At 39.0% G+C, this 23785-nt stretch overlaps 1 protein-coding gene across 1 annotated transcript; it reads right to left on the reverse strand.

Annotated features, from left to right (window-relative positions):
- Positions 1 to 6197: 6197 nt before the first annotated feature.
- On the reverse strand, positions 6198 to 7136 carry LOC121447282 (olfactory receptor 7C1-like). Its single transcript, XM_041650458.1, has one exon. It carries the CDS (start codon positions 7134 to 7136, stop codon positions 6198 to 6200), a length of 939 nt encoding a protein of 312 aa, XP_041506392.1.
- Between the last annotated feature and the right edge of the window lie 16649 nt (positions 7137 to 23785).

A 23785-nucleotide genomic window follows, 5' to 3' on the forward strand; every position in this document is an offset into this window, starting at 1 on the left:
AAAAAAGAAGCCATTACAGCCATTTCAAACACTGAAGGAAAAAAAAAAAGAACCACCCTTATCTGCAGGTAAAAGGATAACAAATCAGAATACAGGTCTAGTAAAGTGGCAGTCGTAGCTTCTCTAAGATCCGTAACCTTGCTCTCTTAGGGTTTCTACTGCTGTGACAAAATATCATGACCAAAAAGCAAGCTGGGAAGGAAAGGTTTTATTAAACCAGCAGTCCAAGAATGGCACCACCCACCATGGGCTAGGCCCTCCCCCATTGATCACTAAATGAGAAAATGCCTTACAGCAAGGTCTCAAGGAGGCATTTTCTCAGCTGAGGCTCCTTCCTTTGATGATTCCAGCTTGTGTCAAGCTGACACACAAAACCAGCCAGTACTCTAACCCTAAGTAGCTGTCTAGGTTTCCCTCTTGCTGAGCAGGCCTTATGTTCAATTAGATAGCTATTGGTTATGGCTCAGATGAATGCCACTATTGCATCCTCAGGGATATCTTACCAGTCTGTTCCTTATTGTTGTTTATGTGCATATTGGCTGGATAGGGTTACAGATTGCTTTCCTCCCTTGGCAGTTGCATAGTACTTTCTGGTTTTTTGGAAGCAAGACTTAAGACATCCGAGTCCTTTGTCTTAAATATCTGGTATCTTCAGCAATAGGATTTTACCTTCAACCTCTGAGGGGCAACCAAGGGAAACAACAATAGCATGTTATTTTAGGTAGCTGCTGCTGTGGCTTCTCTCCTCCCTACCTCCCATTTTTTTTCTCTCTCTGTCTCTGCCTCTCTCTCTGCTCTTCTCTCCTTTCCCCTCCATAACCAACTAAAAAAATAGCCAACCTCACTCTGCATGGTGCGCCTATCCATCTGTCTCTTGACCCCCACATGGCTTCCTGCCTGGAGCCAGCCGCCTTCAGAGACCTGCATCATCGTCTTGTGGTATGCCCATCCATCTGTCTCTCCTCTTAGAACTGGCTGCCCCATTGAGGTCTCTTACCCACCACACAGCTCCCTGCCTGGGACTCGTTGCCCCTCGTGGCCCGCTGCAGCCACTTGGGGAACTGTGCTACTCTGTCTGGGATTGGCTGCTTTAGGGACCTGATGCCCACTGCCTGCTACCACTTTGGGTACCTGTGGCATGGTCTCATGGCCTGCTCCCTGTTGCCACTTCAGGGACCCGCGGCATTGTCTTTGGACCCACTGCCTGCTGCAGCCACTTGGGGAACTGCAGAATTTTACTTTTGCTATAACACATATGGTAGATTTTTTCCAACTCTTTGAGGATTTTGGTTTGAGGAACATGAGCTCCAGAGTGGCTGCAGTTTGCATTTCTAGTGATGGTGAATTAAGGTTCCTTTTCTCCATGCCCTACCTAGCATTTATTATCAGCTATTTTTTTTTTGATCTTTGTCATTCTGCCTGTGTCTCAAAGTTGTTTTAATTTGCATTTCCCTAACTGCTATGAGTGATGAATACTTTTTGATGTCTTTCTTAACTATTTTTATTTCTTCTTTTGAGAACTTTCTGTTCAGATCACTAGCTCATTTTTTTAAAAAAAGATACATTTCTTGATTCTGTATTTTTAGTTTTTTGTATATGCAGAATATTAATCCTCTGTCAAATGTATAGCTGATAAAGATTATCTTCCATTCTTTGGTTTCTTCTTCATCAAAAGCTTTTTAGTTTTATGAGGTTCTACTTCTCAGTTCTTGGCCTCAATTATTGGGCAAATAGAGTCCTATTCAGACACTCCTTTCCTGAGCCTCTATCCTATGTTTTCTTCTAGCTGTTGTAGCTGATTTCAGGCTTCAAAATGAGGTCTTCAACCCACTTGAATCTAATTTTTGTGCAAGGTGATAGATACAGGACTAATTTCCTTCTTGGACATATAGGATACCCAGTTTCCTCAGAACTATTTTTGTTTTTTTTCTTTGAATAAGATTTTCTTTCAACTAGTGTCCCCTCTCTCCTCCCACCCCCTTCCCTCTCCTATCTACCTCCTTCCCCATTCACTCCTCCATCTCCATTCACAAAGGGACAGGCCTTCCATGGGTTTGCACAAAGTATGGTGCATTAATTGGAAGCAGGACTGAGCTCCTCCCCTTATGTTGAGGTGGGGCCAGGTAATCCATCATGGGGAACAAGTTGCCAAAAGTCAGCTAAGTGCCAGGGAGAGGTCCTCCCCTCACTGTTAGAAGCCTTGCTAAGTGATCAGGCTACACAATTGTCACATACATGCAGAGGGTCTATTAATTCCCATTCACTCTTTCTGACTGTTGGTTCAGAATCCATGAGCTCCTGTGAGCTCAGGTCAGCTGTCCCTGTGGTTCCCCCATCATGACTGCCCTGGCTGGTACAATCACTGCTTTTCTTCTGCAAGATTCTCAGGGCTTAGTGCAGTGCTTCTCTGTGGATCTCTGCCTCTGCTTCCCTCAGTTACTGGATAGAGTATCTCTGATGACAACTAGGGAAGTCACCATTCTGCTTACAGTAGATGACCAGTTCAGGCATCCTCTTCACCACTGCTAGGGAATCTTAGTTGAGGTCATCCTGTGGGTTTCCCTGGCACCAGGTTTCTCCCTAACCCCCAGTTATCCCCCCATTAAGACATCTCTTATGTTACTCCCCCTTTCATCTTGCTGCCAGCCCACCTTCCACACCCAGCCCACCCAACCCACTCCCTCTAGTTCCCATCCCTTCATCCTCCCCAACCCCTGCCTCCAGTTTACTCAGGAGATCTTTACTACTTTCCCTTCCCAGGGAACTCCATGCATCCCTTTTTGGGCTCTCCTTGTTATCTAGCCTCTCTAGGCTGTGGATTGTAGGTTGGTTATCCTATACTCCTAATAACTACCTATGAGTGAGTAAACTACATTTGCCTTTTTTGATCTGGGTTACTTCACTCAGAATGATTTTTTTCTAGTTCCATCCATTTGCCTGCAAATTTCATGAGGTCATCATTTTTAACTCCATTGTGTAAATGTACCACAATTTCCTTATCCATTTTTAGGTTGAGGGACATCTAGGTTATTTTCAGGTTCTGGCTATTATGAATAATGCTGCTATGACCATAGTTGAGCAAGAGTCCTTGTGATATGATTTGCATCCTTTGGGTATATGCCTAAAATTGGCATAGCTGGGTCTTGAGGCAGATTGATTCTCAATTTTCTAAGAAACTGCCATACTGATTTCCAAGTGACTGTATACTCCCATCAGCACTGGAGGAGTGTCCCCCTTACTCCACATCCTCTCGAGCATAAGCTGTCATCACTGTTTTTAATCTTAGCCATTCTGACGAGTGTAAGATGGTGTCTCAGACTCGTTTTGATCTGCATTTCCCTGATGACTAACGATGCTGAGCAGTTCCTTATATGTCTTTTAGTCATTTGAGATTCTTCTGTTGAGAATTCTTTTTTTATTTTTGGTTTGCTAGTATTTTATTGAATATTTTTCCATTTATATTCATCTGGGATATTGGTTTGTAGTTTTCATTTTTTGTTGTGTCTCTGCCTGGGTTCAGTGATAGAGTAATAGTGGCTTCATAGAAAGAGTTTGGAAAAGCTCCATTTTATTTCTTTTACTTTTTATTTTTTGAATAATTGATGAATATTGGCTTTAGATCTTCTTTGAAAGTATGATAGAATTCTTTGGTGAATCCATTTGGGCCTGGATGGATTTTTACTTGGAAGACTTTTTATTGTTGTTTCAATTTCTTCCTTTGGAATGGGTCTGTTTAGGTTGCTGCTCTCTTCTTGGATTAACTTCAGTAGTTTGTATGATTAAAGAAATTCATATATATTTTTGGATTTTCCAATCTAATGGAATATATGTCTTTAAAGTATAGGAATAGTTTTATTTTATAATATTCTGAATATCTTTGGGTTCTGTTGTAATGTTTCCTTGTTCATTTCTGATTCTATTAATTTGGGTCATGCCTGTCATTTGTGTGAATGTGTGATTTGTTTATCTACTTAAAGAACAACTCATAGATTTGTTGATTCTTAGTATTGGTTTTTTTTGTTTCTGCTTTATTAATTTCTGCTCTTGTTGTTTTTGTCTAAGTTGTTCTATTATCAATGAAGCCCCAGGAGTCAGATATTGGGGTGAAAACCTGATAGATCAAAGAATCCGTGGAAAAGTGACCAGCTGACCTTCCCCTTTTTACTAGAGACCCAGAAAGCATGCCTCTCCACACATCAGAGGCCAAAAAGGACCAAGAATCTCTAAGTGCCTCACTATTTCTTCCTGTGCCTCACTATCCATCTCTCTGGGTTCTCATACTTTCTATAACTAGTACTTGCCAACTAGTCACTGGCTCTGCTCCCTGATCCAAGATTAATTTTATTAACACTGTCTCAGAGGGTCACAGTACAATCAAATATCCCACAGCATTTCCCCCTTTTGTGTAAATAAAAAGAAAAGTTTTTTTAAAAAAACTTTTTAACAGCAAAACTATATACAATAAGAACAATTATCAGGTATTGGCTAAATAAAAAGGAAAGGTTTAACTCTAACACAGTGAAACTATATACAATAAGAACAATTATCAGGTATCGGCTAAATAAAAAGGAAAGGGTTTAACTCTGGAACTATATGCAATGAGAAAAATTATCAGGTAAGCATTACATTCACAATGTCCAGTTCATTTGTATTTGGCAAATTTGGAGAATATACTCTTTTATCTATCCTATCTTGGTGAATCCAAAGTTTTATCCCTAAACCACTTTCTACCATAACTTGTATTGCTAATCTAAAAATATCTTTTTCACCTAAAACATTTTCTTAGATAAACAACTTAAGCTTTTATTGTCTCTCAACTTTATAAACTTAACATCTATTTTATAAGTTTGTTTTCTGAATTTAGTAGCAAAGAAGATGGTAAAACTATCCAATAATATTTAAAACCTATTAGAGATCTGAGAAGGATAAAATATTACCTTAGTAAACAGGATGTGCAGAGCAAACAACTTCAAAACTATAGAAATGACAGAGAGAGCTGGCTGTCTGGACAGTCATACAAAAATTCTCTGCAATTTTGGGACCTAGAATATCTGACAGACTTCTCAGTAAAGTAGGAATTTTGAAGGACTATCCTACCCTGTCTTGGCAGAGTTTGACAGTCCACCTCCTTTGTGTCCTGCTTGTCCAATTTGGACAGCATACTGTCAACAGTCAAGGCAAGGGTACTTTCTTGCCAAGAGGCTAGCTTTGCCACATTAAAAGCAAACTACATATGGATATTCTTTGATACCCATCATCTTTTTTTTGGAAGTAAATTGTTGCTGCCAGCAACAGACATATATCACAGTCATGAAAAGCCTTATACTATTAAAACATCTTGAATGCCATATTCTGTAGATCTCTGAGTGTTTAAAAGATCACTGATCTATCTAGAATACATGAGGCTAAATAAAGCTTATTTCTGTCTACATCTAAATTTACTACAAATTTGATTGTTATCTTAATTATCCTAAATAGTTTGTAATAGTAGCTTTCAAGGACTGGAACTCTGCATTATAATTTAAAATGAGTTGCATAGGTATAATATCTTGCAGCATGTTCTAACAAAAATAACCTTAAATTTTTTTTAAAATTTATTTATTATGTACACAACAGTCTGCCTCCATGTATGCCCGCATGCCAGAGGAGGGCGCCAGATCTCATTACAGACGGTTGTGAGCCACCATGTGGTTGCTGGGAATTGAACTCAGAACCTCTGGAAGAGCAGCCGGTGCTCTTAACCACTGAGCCATCTCTCCAGCCCCAATAACCTTAAATTTATATCAATATACATAAATGCATACCAATGTAAAAATATTTGAGACTAGGAGTTGCTTTTTAGTCTAAAAGTACATTCTATAATTTACTTTTATCCTATCATTCCTATATCCCTCCTTTTTTTCTTTTCAGAAAGAGATCCCCAAATCTAACCTCCTTTGCTTAATTTCTTCCCTGACCATGACCAATAACAACTTGCAACTAAACCCCCTAAATGATGACAAACGTCCATAACCCACTAAATGACCAAAAACTACTCCAGACTCAAACCTAAAAACGTACAGAAAGGTAGGTGAAGATTATTTCTAGAATTAATTGTTACTCTATATGACCACTAATATCATGACAGGTACTGCAATGGGGTTGTCCTCTGGTCTACACACACACACACACACACACACACACACAAATTCCTATTTTCAAGATGGTGATGATAGGTTACATAGAAGTGTATTCAGGGCTCTCTTCATGTCCCTGTTCCTCAGGCTGTAGATGAAGGGGTTCATCATAGGAGTGACCACAGTATACAGAATGGAGGCGAGCACCCCTGCCCAAGAAGCCTGTGTCCATGTAGAACTGAGGTACACGCCTAGGCAGGTTCCATAGAACAGAGAGACAACTGAGAGGTGAGAACCGCAGGTGGAAAATGCTTTATATTTCCCTCCTGCTGTTGAAATCTGAAGGACAGATGTCACAATCTGAGAATAAGAGAAGATTATCCCAGCAAGGGGGAAAAAGCCCATGATGCCGGTTACAATATACAACACGATGTTGTTGATGAAGGTGTTGGAGCAGGCTAGCTTGAGGAGTTCAGGAAGCTCACAAAAATAGTGTGGGATTTCCACGACGGCACAGAATGACAATCTCAGAGCAGTTAAACTCTCAGGCAGGGCTCCAAGAATGCTTATGAGCCATGCCAGGAGAAGTAGGTGGAAACAGAGCTTAGGGCTCATAAGGACTGTGTAGTGCAGAGGGTGACAGATGGCCACAAAGCGGTCATATGCCATCACAGTCAGAAGCAAATTGTCCAGAAGTCCAAAGACCGTGAAAAAGTACATCTGTGCGATGCAGCCCACGTAGGTGATGCGCTTCCTCTGTGTCTGGATGTTCAGCAGCATCTTCGGGACAGTAGTAGAGGTAAAACAGATGTCAGAGAAGGATAGGTTAGAGAGGAATAAATACATGGGCGTGTGCAGTTTAGGGTCAGAGACAATGGCCAGGATGATGAGCAGATTCCCGAAGATCGTCACCAAGTACAAAGACAGAAACAGTCCAAAGAGAGCAGACTGAATCTCTGGGTTCTCTGAAAGTCCCAACAGATAAAACTCTGGAATCCCTGTGTGATTTTCTGGTTCCATGTAAACGAGGTATCTGGAAAAGATAAGAAACAGGAAGACTGAACTACAGGGAACAAACATAGTAGATGTGTGTCTGCTTTAACTTGAACCCCATGCATTGGTGACATGGGGCATTTGCACAATGCTTGCTTCTCCTTAGAGGCTTGGGCTTCTAAGTTCAGCCATATTCTCCTGTGGGTCACCTCATGTGGGACTCCTAGTTGTAACACATGATTTAGTATTCAGAGCTGCCTTCAAATACTCTGTTACCTTAATTCCCAAGCTCTCCTTTCAATTACTTTTCATCTCTCAACTTTTAAAAATATACTCTTTGAAGATTTCCTATACATACACAATGTACTGTGGCCACTTCCACTCCTCATTTCTGCCTCCTCCTCCTGCCACATTCACCCAACACACCCCACTTCCAAACTCATACCCTTTTTTTTTTTACAAAGCACAATGTGTTTTTTTCTTACTTCTTTTCTCTTAAAATAGGTAACTATTTTTTAAATTAAAATTAAACCATATTATTTCCCTCAACTCCCTTTTCTTCCTCCAACTCTTCCCAGGCCCCACTCAGATTCCTGGCTTCCTTTCTTTAATTGTTATTGCTATGTCTATATGCGTATATATGCATGGACATACAGGTATAAACCACTAAGACCATTTAGGGCTACCCATATGTGCGTGGCTGTGGGTCATCCACTGAGGGTGGGTGGCACCTACCACTGGACACGCTCCTGGCGAAAAGCACTTCTTCCTCCCCCAGCAGCCATCGGTTGCCAATAGCCCTTCATAAGGGCTCAAGAGTTCCTCAGATTTTTGTGCTGGCATTTTGATCCACCTGAATTTATGCAGATCTCATGCAGATATCGACAGCTGCTGTAGGCTCACAAGTTACTTCATATTTAGAAGGCAAGAGCTGACAACACTCCTCCTCATCTCTCCTTCATTGTTTCTGCCTTCTTTTCCACAGTGTCCCCTGAGCCTCGCCTTTCCACACACCCCTGAGTATGCAGGCTCCTGAGTGTGCAGGGCTGATAAAGATGTCTCATTTAGTACTGAGCACTCACAGTCCCCGCTTCCCAGTGTGTTGACCAGTCATAAGGTTATCTAGTCATGTGACCTGTCATGAGTCCACGCTGACTGGTGCCCTCTGCAGAAAGGTACTCTTCTAACCAAGACTGAGAGCAGGTTATGTCTGTGGATTAATTATTTAGAAGGCAGTTTGATGCCAGAACCATTTAGCAAAACAACAGTAGTAGGTTCTACCACAGGCCTAAGACTTTCCATCCATGAACTCTTGACCATGTCTACAGTACCAGGCATGAAATTCCCATGTCACTATTGCAGGTGCATCTTACCTGGAAGGTCAGTACTGTAGAATTCAGGGTCCAGTGATGGGCAAGACCCTGGATAACTTTTCTTTCCCAGCCAATTGCAAAGCACCTTCCAGCATTATGGAATCTAGCCAGAAGGGAAGTGGTTTCCTGGAAGGGTTTGAGATCTATATATTCTGCAGCCAAAGAGCATGGTATCATTACTTTTAAATACCATAATAATAAAATTAATTAAAAGAAAAAGTTTAAAGTTATACTTAAATACATTTTTAATTGGTTATGAGAAGGTCATTTAAAAAACAAGGAGAGGTGGCTCTGAAGTTAAGACCACCTGTTGCTCTTCGAGGGACCCTGTGCTTGATTCCCAACAATCACATGGCAGCTTTCAACCACCAGTTACTCCAGTTCCAGGGCATCTGATGCCTTCTTCGGGCCTCAGTGGGCACCAGCCACACACATGGCACACAAATATACATGTAGGAAAACACTTATACATGTGTGTTTTTTAAAAAAAATGGAACAAGTATAAAGGATGAACTCACTTCACCAGATAAATCCCGCTCTCATGGAGGCTGAGATGCTAGTGTAGCAATGTTGTCTAATCTTAGTTTATAAGAATTATTCAGGCTCCAGTGAGTTAGATCAACAGGTAAAAGTATTTCCCCTAGGGCTGATTGCCTGAGTTCAGTCTCTGGGATCCACACGGTAAAGGGATGGAACGGACACCTGGAAGTGGTCCTTTGACCTCTACAGGAGTGCCATAGCTTTTCCATAGTAAGTCCCTCTCCCAAGAAATAAATAAAATCAAAAGAACTTAAAAAAATTAACCCCGATGCTAAAGGAAAACAGCCTTCCTCATACAACCAAAGTAAGAAAGCCTATTTACTTTATTTAGTAGCAAACATAGAACTCTATCCCAGACAAGTTAGGCTAGAAAATATATTCTTTGAATAGTAACTAGGATGACCAAGTTACAGGCAACTCAAAGAAGCAATACACTCTCCATAGTGGTAATCGATTTATTACCATGTAATGAGTTAATAGAAGGCATTCTGAACATCACAAACTCATCTTTATAGGTGTCAAAAACTCCTTGGACATAGCTCTGGGAAAATTCTAAATGCAAGGATCTTGCATTTCTATAATACAAATCAGCATCTTTATCAGCTACTATCCATCCAGACATGAAATTACAGTAATAACTTCCATTAAGATCATATTGAAGACAAATATTCATACCTGCTACTGTCACTACCAAGTACTGTTAAGAATCTTCAAACCAACGTAATTAAAGAAAAAGTGATAATGCTCCCTATTATGGGTAAAAGCCATTTAATAATTTTCTGGAGAGAAAATGACAGTATAAATTGATTGAAAAGTGATTACAGTCAAAATATGTATTGTGTATGGTTAAATATTCAAGCATAAAACATACCTCTTTATTTACTGTTGGCAGCAATGAACAAGTAATTTGTAGAAAATGGTCACATACCTGCCCAACTTTCTGGAGCTGGTGAGGTCATGAGTCTTAGAGTAAAATGTTCTAACCCCACTTTGCTAAACTAGTATGACTTGTAACTTCATTCTGAATACTTGCCCTTGTAGCTCTCACCCTCATCAGAGATCATACCTTATCACCCCCTCTCTTTGTAGAAGAGATGGTGGAAAGACTGTACGAACCAGACGACAGGGAAGTCTGCTGTGAGACTGTGTCTCCTTGAAATGATGAGGATCTCACACCCATGATACCTTAACAATATGGCTGCGTAAGCAGAATCTGAACAATGACCACATCAGTAGACAAGCTAGCATGGTAGGGGCACGTGTCAGGAGGCTTCATCCCTAGACAAAGGACTGCCAAGAGAGGGAGAATTAGTCATCTTTAGGGACGAGCCCCTGACTGGTTATCCATTAGTAAGTAGTCAGACTTGACAGCATAGGCATACAAGAGACTAAGTGGACTCAGCACATTTTACTTATATTTTTATGCATATATGTAACAACAATTAAAAAAGACATAAATTTGAAAGTGAATGAGGGATACATGGAAAGAGTTGGAGGAAGGAAAAGGAAGAGGAGAAATGGTGTAATTATATGCTCATTAAATATAGATATTAAAATGAATCTAGATTAAACATACAAGTAGAGGGGCCAGGAAAAATATAGCCAATAAGGTATCAGGGGTGAATATGATTAAAGTACACTGGTTACGTGTATGAAAATGTCATACTGTAGCCGATTATTTGGAAATTATATACATGAGTAAACATCATTATAAAAGCAAAAAATACATTTCAGAGTGGCAGTGTGAAACCGCACAGCCTCAGAATGCCTGATCTAACTGTGCCGAAGTGCACTGAGGTTTATAGACCAGACCTGATTAATTTTGGTGTGTGATGGTTTTATTTACAAATTTTTATAATAAAGTTTTTTTCTTTTTGTTTTTTCTTTTCTTTTCTTTTTCAAGATAGGGTTTCTCTTTGTAACTTTGGCTGTCCTGGAACTCACTCTGTAAATAATAAGGCTGTGCTAAAACTCATAGAGATCTGCCTGCCTCTCTCTCATGAGTACTGAGATTAAAGGCGTGTGCTACCGCCATCCAGCAATAAAGCTTATTTTTAAAGGCAAAAAATTGTAACAAGCTCAGGGAAGATTTGGGACGTTGAAAAAGATCGGCCTATAGATGAACATGTCAGACTTAGAGTGCTTACAACCACAGGAACTGTATTCATCTTTTCTGATGAGTGACTTCATCACCTCCAATCCATATCCCCAGAAACACATGGAAGCGGGGAGCGGTCAACTGTATCTCAAAAGTAACCCAAGGAGGCTGTAAATGATGAAGAGATGTGTGAGCAATGAGATGCAAGGTGGATAAGAACTAGTAGGTGATGAGAAGGCGTAAACATTGAATAAAACACAGAGGAAACTCAAATGTAAACACAAAGGAAACTGAACAGAGTCCTAGGGAGGAAATGGTTTCAGCTGATGGGCAAAGAAAGCCTGTAGATATGATGTCAGGAAGACCAAGAAGCAAGAGGGATGCTGAGGGTGAACAAGCTGTAGTTAAACCCGAAGTTTCCTTTCGGTTAGTCACTCGCCCCCTTTAAATTCTTTTTGAAGCAGTGATGTTTTCTCACTTCCTAACCTGAGGCTTCAGCAGGAAGAGTTACTTCTCTGTCCTCTTATTTACTGTGCTCAATCAGATGCTATCATTTTCAGATGTGCTGTGTGCATCTTACCTTTCAGAGAAGTGGGTGCTGGAGCTGATATGTCTGCTAGGTCAGGGAGGTGGTGTAAAGTGATTCCGGAACCACAGTAATATTCTCTGCAGCAGAAGGAATTCTTCCCATCTGTGCTTGGATTCATGAACTAAAGGCAATGCCAGGATCTGGGCTGTTTATTTCGTTCCTGAAACTTAATTCTCAAAGCCTCTCATTAAATAAAAGTTTATAAATTCGTAATCTCTGGGTAATATACCTGCTAGGAATCTGGGGACCAAAGCGTTAATGACAAGGTCCCAATCAATTTTGTTCCCCTGTGGTTATTGAGTTGAGAAACTGTGCCACCTTCCCCCAAGGGTCATTAAAAAACTACTCATAAGTCTGTAAAAGGAAATAAAGAAGCTTGTTATATAATGAAATGGACAGCTAATAAACAGTATTTAACATTTGCAAGTATATGAGCATTTCATGAGGACACAATCAATACTAATGGACAGAGTACAGTAAATAATAACAAGGGATTCACTGTACTGTTTCCAGGACTAGGCGGATCAGGCAGGAAATCATACGAAAGCTTTGGACTTAATCATTTTGAGCAAGTGGCATTAAAAGACTGTATCACTGAATCTAATAGTGACACAGATTACATTCTAATTACTGGAAATCTCTTCAGGAAACATCTTATCATGGGTCAGGAAACAAGTCTGAAACAGTTTAAGACTTAAATAAAATAAAGTGTCTTTTCTAATCACAATTCCTGAAACTAGTAATTAGTAGTAAGTTGGATTTCAAAAAAATTGACAAGTACTTTGTAGTTTAAAATTGTATTTACAAATAAACAATGGCCTGATAAAGAAATGGATTGAAAAATCTAAAATTACCTTGGGAGAAACAAAATGGGAAATACAACACATGAAAACTTATGGCATGAAGTAAAATCAGTCCTAAGAAGAGTATTCCTGTTAACAAATACTATCATGACGAAGTAGAGATGGCACAAGGAAATGACCTCATACCCCAATGAAATACAAAAAGAACAAACATCCCAGATGATTTCAGAATAAAGAAAAATTCAAATTATAAAAATATGAATAGTGTGCCTGCTACCTCGCAAGACTTCATGACACCACCCTCTTTCCTTTGATGGAAGCAATGCCACTGGATGAAGGAAGATGCAGATGCATCTGTAAGCACAGCCAGCACCCAGGAGGCCAGGAGAATGTTGGAGGCATACATTGCCACAGGACTGACTCGAGCATTCTTCGTCCAGGTGCCTTTGAGAAAGTTGGTATGAGGTGTGACCACAGAAAGAGGAACCAGATCTTCTTCCAGACTGTAAACCTGAACAAACTGTGGACATGGTCAGTGAGCAGACATCTCTCATTGTTGCTATGGTGAGATCCTGATACTGCAAAGTTCTGGGGAAGAGAGAGTTCCTAAGCACTTGTCACCATGAAGGCCAAATTCTTCAGCAGAAGGGCTGAAGAGAAGATTAAGTTGGATGTGCCTGGCTTGAAGCCACATAGGCAGGTTAGAACACTGACTAAAATAAGGTCTAGTAGAAGCAGTACAAAACCTTATCAATCTGAGCTGTTTGAAAGTGTAAACAGAATTGATAAAACTTTGCTAGACACACTAGGAGGAGAGTAAAATAGAGTGAATCATAAATAAAATAAGTACAACACCAGAAATCTCTGAAGTACAAAGAATCATATGAAACTACTGCTATTTATTGTTATTGGCAAGTACATTCAATTCTCTAGAAAAATTGGAGAAATTTTTGTACATGTACAACATACAAAGAAAGATTTCAGTCAAAAATAGAAAGACTGCATTTGGGAGGACCTAGGACTTACCACAGGGCAGGGAACCCGGACTGCTCTGTGGACTGGAGAGGGAGGGGGGGGAGAGGAGTGGGGGGAGGGGGAGAAGGGTGGGAGGAGGGGAAGAAGGGTGGGAGGAGGGGGAGAAGGGTGGGAGGAGGGGAAGGGAAATGGGAGGCTGGGAGGAGGTGGAAACTTGTTTTTTTGTTTATGTTTTTTTTTCTTCTTTTCGCAATAAAAAAAAATTAAAAAAAAAAATAGAAAGACTGGACAGCCTAACAACGAGAGGAGAATCAAATCATAGTAGCCTTCCTTCACAGAAAAGCAAAAAGACATTACTGGTTAATGAAGCTGAATTTTATAAATATTTCAGAAAAATAATACTAATTTTTCATGCTTTAACAAACATTGAAGATGAGAGAGTCTTCGCAAACTCATTACATGAGAGCAGACTAGCCCTTCTGCAAAATCCAGGAGGGGACACAGAAAGAGACAGGTTGATATACTTGACTAAAATAGAAGCTAAAGTTTTTCACAAAACATGAGCAAACAAAATCCAAATGTACGGGAAAAGCTTGTACACCATGACTGTGAATAGGATTTCCTAAGAGAAAAAAACGGTTTAATACAGCAATCAATAAAGAGAATAATTTACACCATTAGGATAAAGGATTAACACTATGATGTGTCTATAGGCTGACAGTGACCATATAATAATTATCAATCTTTCAGTAATAAAAAGATGCTGGAAATTTTGAGGAGTAGGGCTTCTCTAGCACAATCTTGACAGAATGTGTTAGGCATGATATAGAAGGATATGAACATACCACAACCGAGTTCCAACTGAATTTTTCATAGAAACTGAAAAAAGTATCTTCTATTTCATATGCAAACACCGAAGAAACAGGACAGATCCAGAAACTTACGCGTGTAGTCAGCACTAAATAGACTCAGCAGATTAGATTTATATGTTTATTTGAAAGTGGGCAGACATGGAGGTGGGCAGACTTGGAAAGTGGGCAAATATGGAAGGAATAGAAGGGAGAAAGAGAGAAAAATGATGCCTTGAACTCATGGAGATCCGCCTGCCTCTGCCTCCTGAGTGCTGGGATTAAAGGTGACCACTGCCCCGTCTGGGGGCTCATTCTTAGGGAAGACTAATTTCCCTTCTCTCAGCAGTCCTTAACTGCTTGTAGCTCTTCATCTAGAGGTGGAACCTCATGAGATTTCCCCCATCTATGTTGGCATATCAAACGCTAGCATTGTTTAGGTCTTGTTTAGGCAGCCATAAAGTTGGGATTTTGTGAGAGTAAGTGCTCTGTCACAGGTAGGAGATTCCCGTCGTCTGGCTCTTCTGAGCTTTCTCTCATTTCTTCCTTGATGTTTCTTGAGCCTTGGGTGTAGGCGTTGTGTCATAGATGTATCAGTTGGGCCTGGGCACCCGTCCATAGCCAGTTCTCTGAATTTTAACTAGTGAATTTCTGTAAGAGTCTTCTGAAGTAAAAAGAAGCATCTTTGGTGAAAGCTTATCTGTAGGTATAAGGGTAAGTATCTAGGAAGCAATAAGGAATTATGCTGGTTTAATAAAATGGTGGTAGTGTGTTCTTTTCTAAAATCCACGACCTCAGTAGCCACATATATTTGTTCATGTTGTCTTCAACAATAAAGACTTAACTTCAACTTTTTGGATTGTTTTCTTAAATCTTTTTTTGCATTCTTTATATATTCTGGATAGTAATTCTCTGTCATATATATAGGGGACAAAGATTATCTCCACTCTATGGACTTCCTCTATACTTTATTTCTTTAGCTATATATAAACTTTTTAGTTTTATGAGATCTCACTTGTCAATTTGTGGCCTGAATTCCTGGGCAAATTGAGTTCTTTTCAGAACGTCCTTTCCTACACTTATATCATGAAAGGTACCGCCTAGGTTTTCTCCTGGCAGGTCCAGTGTTTTAGGTTTCACACTAGAGTTTTGATTAGTTTTTGTGCAAGGTGATAGATTCAGGCCTAATTTCATTCTTCTATTTGAGGACATCCAGTTTTCCCAATACCCTATGCTAAAGGTGCTGTTTATTCACCAGCTTGTTTGTTGTCAAATATTAGATGGCTGAAGTTATGTGCACTCATGTTTGGGTCTTCAATTTTGTTCCATTGGTCTATATGTCTGTTTTGATGCCAGTACCATATTCTGTTTTATTACTGTGCCTCTCTAATGTATCTTAATTGTTATGGCTATCTGTGGTCTTTTGTGCTTCCATATAAATTTAGAATAATTTTTTCTCCTCTGTGAAGACTAAGATAGAGATTTTGATTGAAATTACACTGAATCTGTAAATAGCTTTTGGAAAAATGGTTATTTTCATAATATTAATTCTACCAATCCATATCATGGGATATCTTTTCATTTTCAAGTGTTTTTATCTGTTTCTTCTGAGATTTATATTTTTCATTATAGGAGTCTTTCACTTCTTTTGTTCAGTTTATTCATAGATATTTACATTTCTTTCTTTTGCTCTACCCCCTTTTCTTTCTTTCCTTCACTTTCTTCTTTTTTTTGAGGATATTGTGAATGGAAATGTGTTTATAATCTTTTTTCTGAATGTTTGTTGATGCACAGAAAAGCTACTGATTTTGGTATGCTCATTCTGTATCTGATCATGTTGCTGAAATTGTTGGTCATTTCTAGAAGTTTTCTGGTAGAATTTTTAGAATCTCTTATGTATAACATGCCATCGGCAAGTAGGGATTATCTTAATTAAGTTTACTCCTGCTGTGACGAAACACCATGAACCTAAGCAACTGGGGAGGAGGGGTGGAGTTTACTTATGGTTCCACATCACTGTTCACAATCAAAGGAAATCATAGCAGGAACTTGGAGGTAGGAGCTGACCCAGAGGCCGTGGAGGGGTGTTGCTTACCGGCTTGCTCAGCCTGTTTTCTTAGAGAACCCAGGACCACCAGCCCAGGGGTGGCTCCACCCACAACAGACTGGACTCTCTCATATCAATCATTAATTTATAAAATGCTCTATAGGCCTTGCCTAGAGCCTAATCATGTGGAGGCATTTTCTTAATACATAGTCCCTCCTTCCAGGTGACTTTAGCTTGTATCAAGTTGACATAAAACTATCCAACACAGGAATGGTTTGATTTTTTCTTTCCCTTTTTGTATCTCTTCAATTTTCTTCTCTTTCCCTATTGCTCCAGTTATTGCTTCAAGCAAAATACTGGAAGGGAGTGTGATAGTGGACATCTCTGTCTCATTGCATCAAGTTTTTCTCCACTGAGGATGCTGTTCTCTTGGGTCTCTCATATATACACTTTATTGTGCTGAGATGTTTTATCTAGTCCTATTCTCTTTGGGAAAACATAAATATATTTTATATTATATAATATATAAGGTATGATGGATTTTTGTCAACGGCTTTTCCTGCATCAGTTGAGGTGATCCTGTCATTTTATTTTTGTTTTACTGAGTCACTATTTCTCTATTGTGCAATCCTGGCTGTCCTGAAACTCACTATGTAGATCAGGCTGGCCTCAAACTCGTAGAGCTCAACCTGTCTCTGCCTCCTGGGTGCTGGTGGTAAAAGCATATGTTACTATGCCTGCCTAGATTTTTGTGTTTAAGTCCATTTATGAGATTTATTATAACACAGGCAGTGGTGCCACATGCCTTTAATCCCAACACCTAGGAGGCAAGGCAGGTATCTCTGTGAGTTTGAGAGCAGCCTTGTCTCTAGGTGGTCCCAGGACAGCCAAAGCTACCAGAAAAACCACATCTTCAGAAACAAACCAGAAAAGAGGGACAGATCTATTACATTCATTGTAAATGTTGAATTGTCCCTGAATCTCTGAAATAAACCCAACTTGTAAATGGAAAATAATCTTTTTCATGTATGTCTGTATTAGTCTGTAGGTATTTTATTGAGCATTTTTTTTGATCTGTGCATCAGGGATATTGGCCTATAAGTTTTAAAATTTATTCATTGCTATGGATTTAACTGGTTTTGGTATTAGAGTAATAGTGGCTTCAAAGAAAGAGTGTGGGAATGCTCTTTTTATTTTTTTATTTACACTTTAAGAAGTATTGCCTGTAGATCTGCTTTGAAAGTTGACTTTGGAATTCTGCTGTGAATCCACATGGGACTGGAATTTTTAATTAAAAGTCCTTTTGATACTGTTTAAATCTTATGAGTCTTTATAGATTGTTGATCATTTGTCTTGGTTTAATTTTGGTGACTTGGCTAAACCTAATATTTTGTACATTACTTTTAGATTTTCTAAAACTTTAATTTAGAATAGAGTATAGATATTTACAATATTCCCTTAAAATGTTCTGAAATTCCTTAGTGTATGTTGTAATGTTTCCCTGTCCATTTTTGATATTTTTTTTATTGATTTTTATTGAGCTCTACATTTTTCTCTGCTCCCCTCCCTGCCTTTCCCCTCCCTTTCAACGCTCCTTCATGCTCCCAATTTACTCAGGATCTTGCCTTTTTCTACTTTTAATGTAGATTAGATCTATGTATGTCTCCCTTAGGGTCCTCATTGTTGTCTTGGTTCTCTGGGATTGTGATTTGCAGGCTGGTTTTCTTTGCTTTATGTTTGAAAACCACTTATGAGTTAGTACATGTCTGCGCTACCTCAGTCAAAATGATGTTTTCCAGTTCCATCCATTTTCTTTTAATATTCAAGATGTTTTTTCTGCTGTATAGTACTCCATTGTGTAAATGTACCACATTTTCCTTATCCATTTTTCACTCGAGGGGCATTTAGGTTGTTTCCAGGCTCTGGCTATAACAAACAAAGCTGCTATGAACATAGTTGAACACATGTCCTTGTGGCACGATTGAGCATCCTTTCAATATATACCCCAAAGTGGTATTACTGGGTCTTGAAAAAGGTTGTTTCCTAATTTTCTGAAAAATCGCCACACTGATATCCAAAGGGGTTGTACTAGCTTGCATTCCCACCAGCAATGCAGAAGTGTTCCCTTTTCCCCACAACCTCTCCAGCATAAGTTGTCATCAGTGTTTTTGATCTTGGCCATTCTTACAGGTATTAAGATGGAATTTCAGAGTTGTTATGATTTGCATTTCTCTGATGACTAAGGATGTTGAACATTTCCTTAAGTGTCTTTCAGCCATTTTAGATTTCTCTGTTGAGTGTTCTCTGTTTAGGTCTGTCCTCCATTTTTTAAATTGGATTATATGTTCTTTTGATGATCAATTTCTTAAGTTCTTTGTATAATTTGGAGATCAGACCTCTGTCTGATGTGGGGTTAGTGAAGATATTTTCCCTTTCTGTAGGCTGTCATTTTGTGTTGTTGATCATATCCTTTGCTTTACAGAAGCTTTTCAGCTTCAGAAGGTCCCACTCATTGTTTCTCTCAGTGTCTGTGCTGCTGGGGTTATATTTAGGAAGTGTTGTCTGTGCCAATGTGTTCAAGTGTACTTCACACTTTCTCTTCTACAAGGTTCAGTGTGGCTGGCTTTATATTGAGGTCTTTGATCTATTTGGACTTGAGTTTTGTTCATGGTGATAGATATGGGTCTATTTTCATTCTTCTACATGTTGATATTCAGTTATACCAGCACCATTTGTTAAATATGCTTTCTTTTTTCCATTTGATATTTTTTGCTTCTTTGTCAAAAATTGGGTGTTTGAAGGTGTGTGGATTAATATCCAGGTCTTCTACTTGGTTACATTGGTCCTCCTGTCTGTTTTTATGCCAATACCAGGCTGTTTTCAGTACTGTAGCTCTGTAGTAAAGTTTGAAGCCAGAGATTGTGATGCTTCCAGAAGTTCTTTTATTATACAGGATTGTTTTGGCTATCCTGGGTTTTTGTTTTTCCATTGATGTTGAGTACCATTCTTTTGAGGTCTGTGAAGAATTTTGCCAGGATTTTGATGGGTATTGCCTCGAATCTGTAGATTGCTTTTGGTAAGATTGCCATTTTTACTATGTTAATTCTGCCCACCCAAGAGCATGGGAGATCTTTCCACTTTCTTGTGTTTTCTTCAATTTCTTTCTTCAGAGTTTTAAATTTTTTCTCATACAAGTCTTCCACTTCTTTGGTTAGAGTTACTTTGAGATATTTTATGCTATTTTTGGCTATTGTCAAGGTTGATGTTTCTCTAATTTTTTCTCAGCCCTTTTATTGTCTGTGTACAGGAGGGCTATTAATTTTTAAAGTTAATCCTGCTACATTGCTGAAAGTTTTTATGAGTTGTAGAAGTTCCTTGATAGAATTTTGAGATTGCTTATAAACTACCATATCATCTGCAAACAGTGAGAGTTTGACTTCTTCTTTTCTGATTTGTATCCCCTTGATCTCCTCTTGGCTTTTTTTATTGCTGTACCTAGGACTTCAAGAACTATATTGAATAGATATGGAGAGAATGGACAACTTGTCTTGATCCTGATTTCACTGGAATCGCTGGGAGTTTCTCTCCATTTAGTTTGATGTTTGCTATTGGCTTGCTGTATATTGCCTTTATTATCTTTAGATATATTCCTTGTATCCTTGCTCTCTCCAAGATCTTTATCATGAAGGGATGTTGTATTTAGTCAAAAGGTTTTTCAGCATCTAATGAGATGGTCATGTTTTTTTTTTAGTTTGTTTATACGGTGGATTACTTTGACAAACTTTCATATGTTGTACCATCCCTGCATCTTTGGGATGAAGCCAAATTGATCATGGTGGATGATGGTTCTGATGTATTCTTGGAATCAATTTGCCAATATTTTATTAAATATTTTTGCATCAATGTTCATGAGTGAAATTGGTCTGTAATTCTCCTTCTTAGTAATGTCTTTCTGTGGTTTTGGTATCAGGGTGATTGTAGCCTCATAAAAAGAGTTTGGCATTGTTCCTTCTGTTTCTATTGTGTGGAATAATTTGAGGACTATTGGTATTAGTTCTTCTTTGAAAGTCTTGTAGAATTCTGAGCTGAAACCGTCTGGTCCTGGGCTTTATTTTGGTTGGGAGACTTTTGGTGACGGTTCTATTTCTTCAGCAGTTGTAGGTCTGTTTAATTTGCTTATCTTGTCTTGATTTAATTTTAGTAAGTGATATTTATCTAGAAAGTTGTTCTTTTCCTTTAAGTTTTCCAATTTTGTGAAGTACAGATTTCAGTGTGGTCGGATTTATATTGAGGTCTTTAATCCATTTGGACTTGAGCTTTTTTTTAAATATTTATTTATTTGTTATGTATACAATATTCTGTCCGTGTGTATGTCTGCAGGCCAGAAGAGGGCACCAGACCTCATTACAGATGGTTGTGAGCCACCATGGGTTGCTGGGAATTGAACTCAGGACCTTTGGAAGAGCAGGCAATGCTCTTAACCACTGAGCCATCTCTCCAGCCCCTTGGACTTGAGTTTTTTTGCATGGTGATAGATATTGATCTATTTTCATTCTTCTACAGGTTGACATCCAGTTATGCCAGCACCATTTGTTGAAGATGCTTTCTTTCTTCCATTGTATACTTTTAGCTCCTTTGTCAAAAATCAGGTGTTCATAGGTTTGTGGGTTAAAATCCGGGTCTTCTATTCAATTCCATTGGTCGACTTCTCTGTTTTTATGCCAGTACCAAGCTGTTTTCATTACTGTAACTCTGTAATAGAGTGTGAAGTCAGGGATGGTAATGCCTCCAGAAGTTCCTTTATTGTATAAGATTGTTTTGGCTATCCTGGGTTCTTTGTTTTTCCATATAAAGTTGATTATTGTTCTCTCAAGGTCTGTGAAGAATTTTGTTGGGATTTTGATGGGGATTGCATTGAATTTATAGATTGCCTTTGGTAGAATTGCCATTTTTACTATGTTGATCCTACCCATCCAAGAGCATGGGAGATCCTTCCATTTTCTGATGTCCTCTTCAATTTCTTTCTTCAATGCCTTAAAGTTCTTGTCAAATAGATCTTTCACTTCCTTGGTTTGAGTTACCCCAATGATGTGGGAGTGTCATATATCAATCTGTTGATTCCATTGGTTAATAAACAAACTGCTTGGCCTCATAGCTTAGAACATAGGTGGGTGGAGTAAACAGAACAGAATGCTGGGAGGAAGAGGAAGTGAGCTCAGAGACTCGACAGCTCTGCTCTCTGGAGCAGAGACGCCATGCTCCCCGCTCCCGGGAAGATGCACGCGATGAAGCTCTGACCCAGAATGGACATAGGCTAGAATCTTCCCGGTAAGACTGGTGCTACACAGATGATAAGAAATGGGCTAGTCCAGGTGCGAGAGTTAGCCTAGAAGAGGCTAGATAGAAATGGGCCAAGCAGTGTTTAAATGAATACAGTTTGTGTGTTGTTATTTCGGGGCATAAGCTAGCCAGGCAGCCGGGGTGCTGGGGACACAGCCCCACCACTCGTATTACAACACCCCAAGATACTTTATGTTCTTGTGGCTATCGTGAAAGGTAAAGTTTCTCTGATTTCCCTCTCTGCTTCTCCATCCTTTGTGTATAGGAGGGCTACTGATGTTTTGGAGTTGAACTTGTATCCTGCCACATCACTGAAGGTATTTATCAGCTGTAGGAGTTCTTTGGTAGAGTTTTTGGGGTCACTAATGTACACTATCATATCATCTGCAAATAACGAAAGTTTGACTTCTTCCTTTCTGATTTGAATCCCCTTGATCTCCTTATGTTGTCTTATTGCTATTGCTAGAACTTCAAGCACTTTATTGAAGAGATATGGTGAGAGTAGACAGCCTTGTCTTGTTCCTGATTTTAGTGAAATCGCTTAGAGTTTCTCTCCATTTAATTTGATATTAGCTGTTGGCTTGTTATATATTGCCTTTATTATATTTAGGTATGATCCTTGTATCCCTAACCTCTCCAAGACCTCTCCAAGATCATAAAGGTATGTTGAATTTTGTCAAATGCTTTTTCAGCATTTATCGAAATGATTATATGGTTTTCTTCTTTCAGTTTATTTATATGATGGATTACATTGATAGATTTTCGTATATTGAACCAGCCCTGCATCTCTGGGATGAAGCCTACTTGATCATAATGGATAATTTTTTTGAAGTGTTGCTGGATTCTGTTTGCCAGAATTTTATTGGGAATTTTTGTGTCGATGTTCATGAGTGAGACTGGTCTGTAATCCTCTTTCTTGGTTGGGTCTTTGTGTGGTTTTGGAATCAGGGTGACTGTAGCTTCATAAAAAAGTGTTTGGCAATGACTCTTCTGTTTACTCTTCTGTTTCTATTATGTGAAACACATTAAGGAGTATAGGTATCAGCTCTTCTTGGAAGTTCCGATAAAATTCTACATTAAAACCATCTGGTCCTGGGCTTTTTTTTGGTTGGGAGGTTTTTTTATGACAGCTTCTATTTCCTCACGACTTATAGGTCTATTTAAATTGTTCACCTGGCCTTGACTTAATTTTGGTAAAGGGTATTTATCTAGAAACAAGTCCCTTTCTTTTACATTTTCCAACTTTGTGGCATATAAGTTTTTGTAGTAAGACCTAATGATTCTCTAGATTTCCTCAGTGTCTGTTGTTATGTCCCCCCTTTCATTTCTGATCTTGGTAATTTACGTGTTCTCTCTCTGCCTTTTGATTAGTTTGGATAAAGGTTTGTCAATCTTGTTGACTTTCTCAAAGAACCTGCTCTTTGTTTCATTGATTCTTTGGGCTGTTTTCTGTTTTTCTATTTTGTTGATTTCAGCCCTCAGTTTGATTATTTTCAGTCTTCTACTCCTCCTAGGTGAGTCTGCTTCTTTTTTTCTAGAGCTTTCAGGTAGGCTGTTAGATCCCCAATGTGTGCTTTCTCTGTTTTCTTTAAGTGGGCACTTAATGCTATGAACTTTCCTCTCAGGACTGCTTTCATAGTGTCCCAGAGGTTTGAGTATGTTGAATCTTTATTTACATTGAATTCATGAAAGACTTTAATTTCTTTCTTTTTTTCTTCCTTGATCCAGGTGTGGTTCAGTAGTTGACTGTCCAGTTTCCATGAGTTCGTAGGCTTTCTGGGGGTAGCATTGTTGTTGAATTCTAACTTTAATCCATGGTGATCTGATAAGACACAGGTGGTTACTAATTTTTTTTGTAACTGTGGAAGTTTGCTTTGTTACCGAGTATGTGGTCAATTTTTGAGAAGGTTCCATGAGCTGCAGAGAAGAAGGATATTTTTTTCCTATTTGGGTGGAATGATCTATAGATGTCTGTTAAGTCCATTTGATTCATTACCTCCCTTAATCCTCTTATTTCTCTGTTAGGTTTATGTCTGATTGACCTGTCCATTGGTGAGAGAGGA

This window comes from Microtus oregoni, unplaced genomic scaffold, assembly GCF_018167655.1.
Source record: "Microtus oregoni isolate MIOR12 unplaced genomic scaffold, Mior012 000004F_ref0000308, whole genome shotgun sequence".
In the NCBI taxonomy this organism is placed as follows: Eukaryota; Metazoa; Chordata; class Mammalia; order Rodentia; family Cricetidae; genus Microtus; species Microtus oregoni.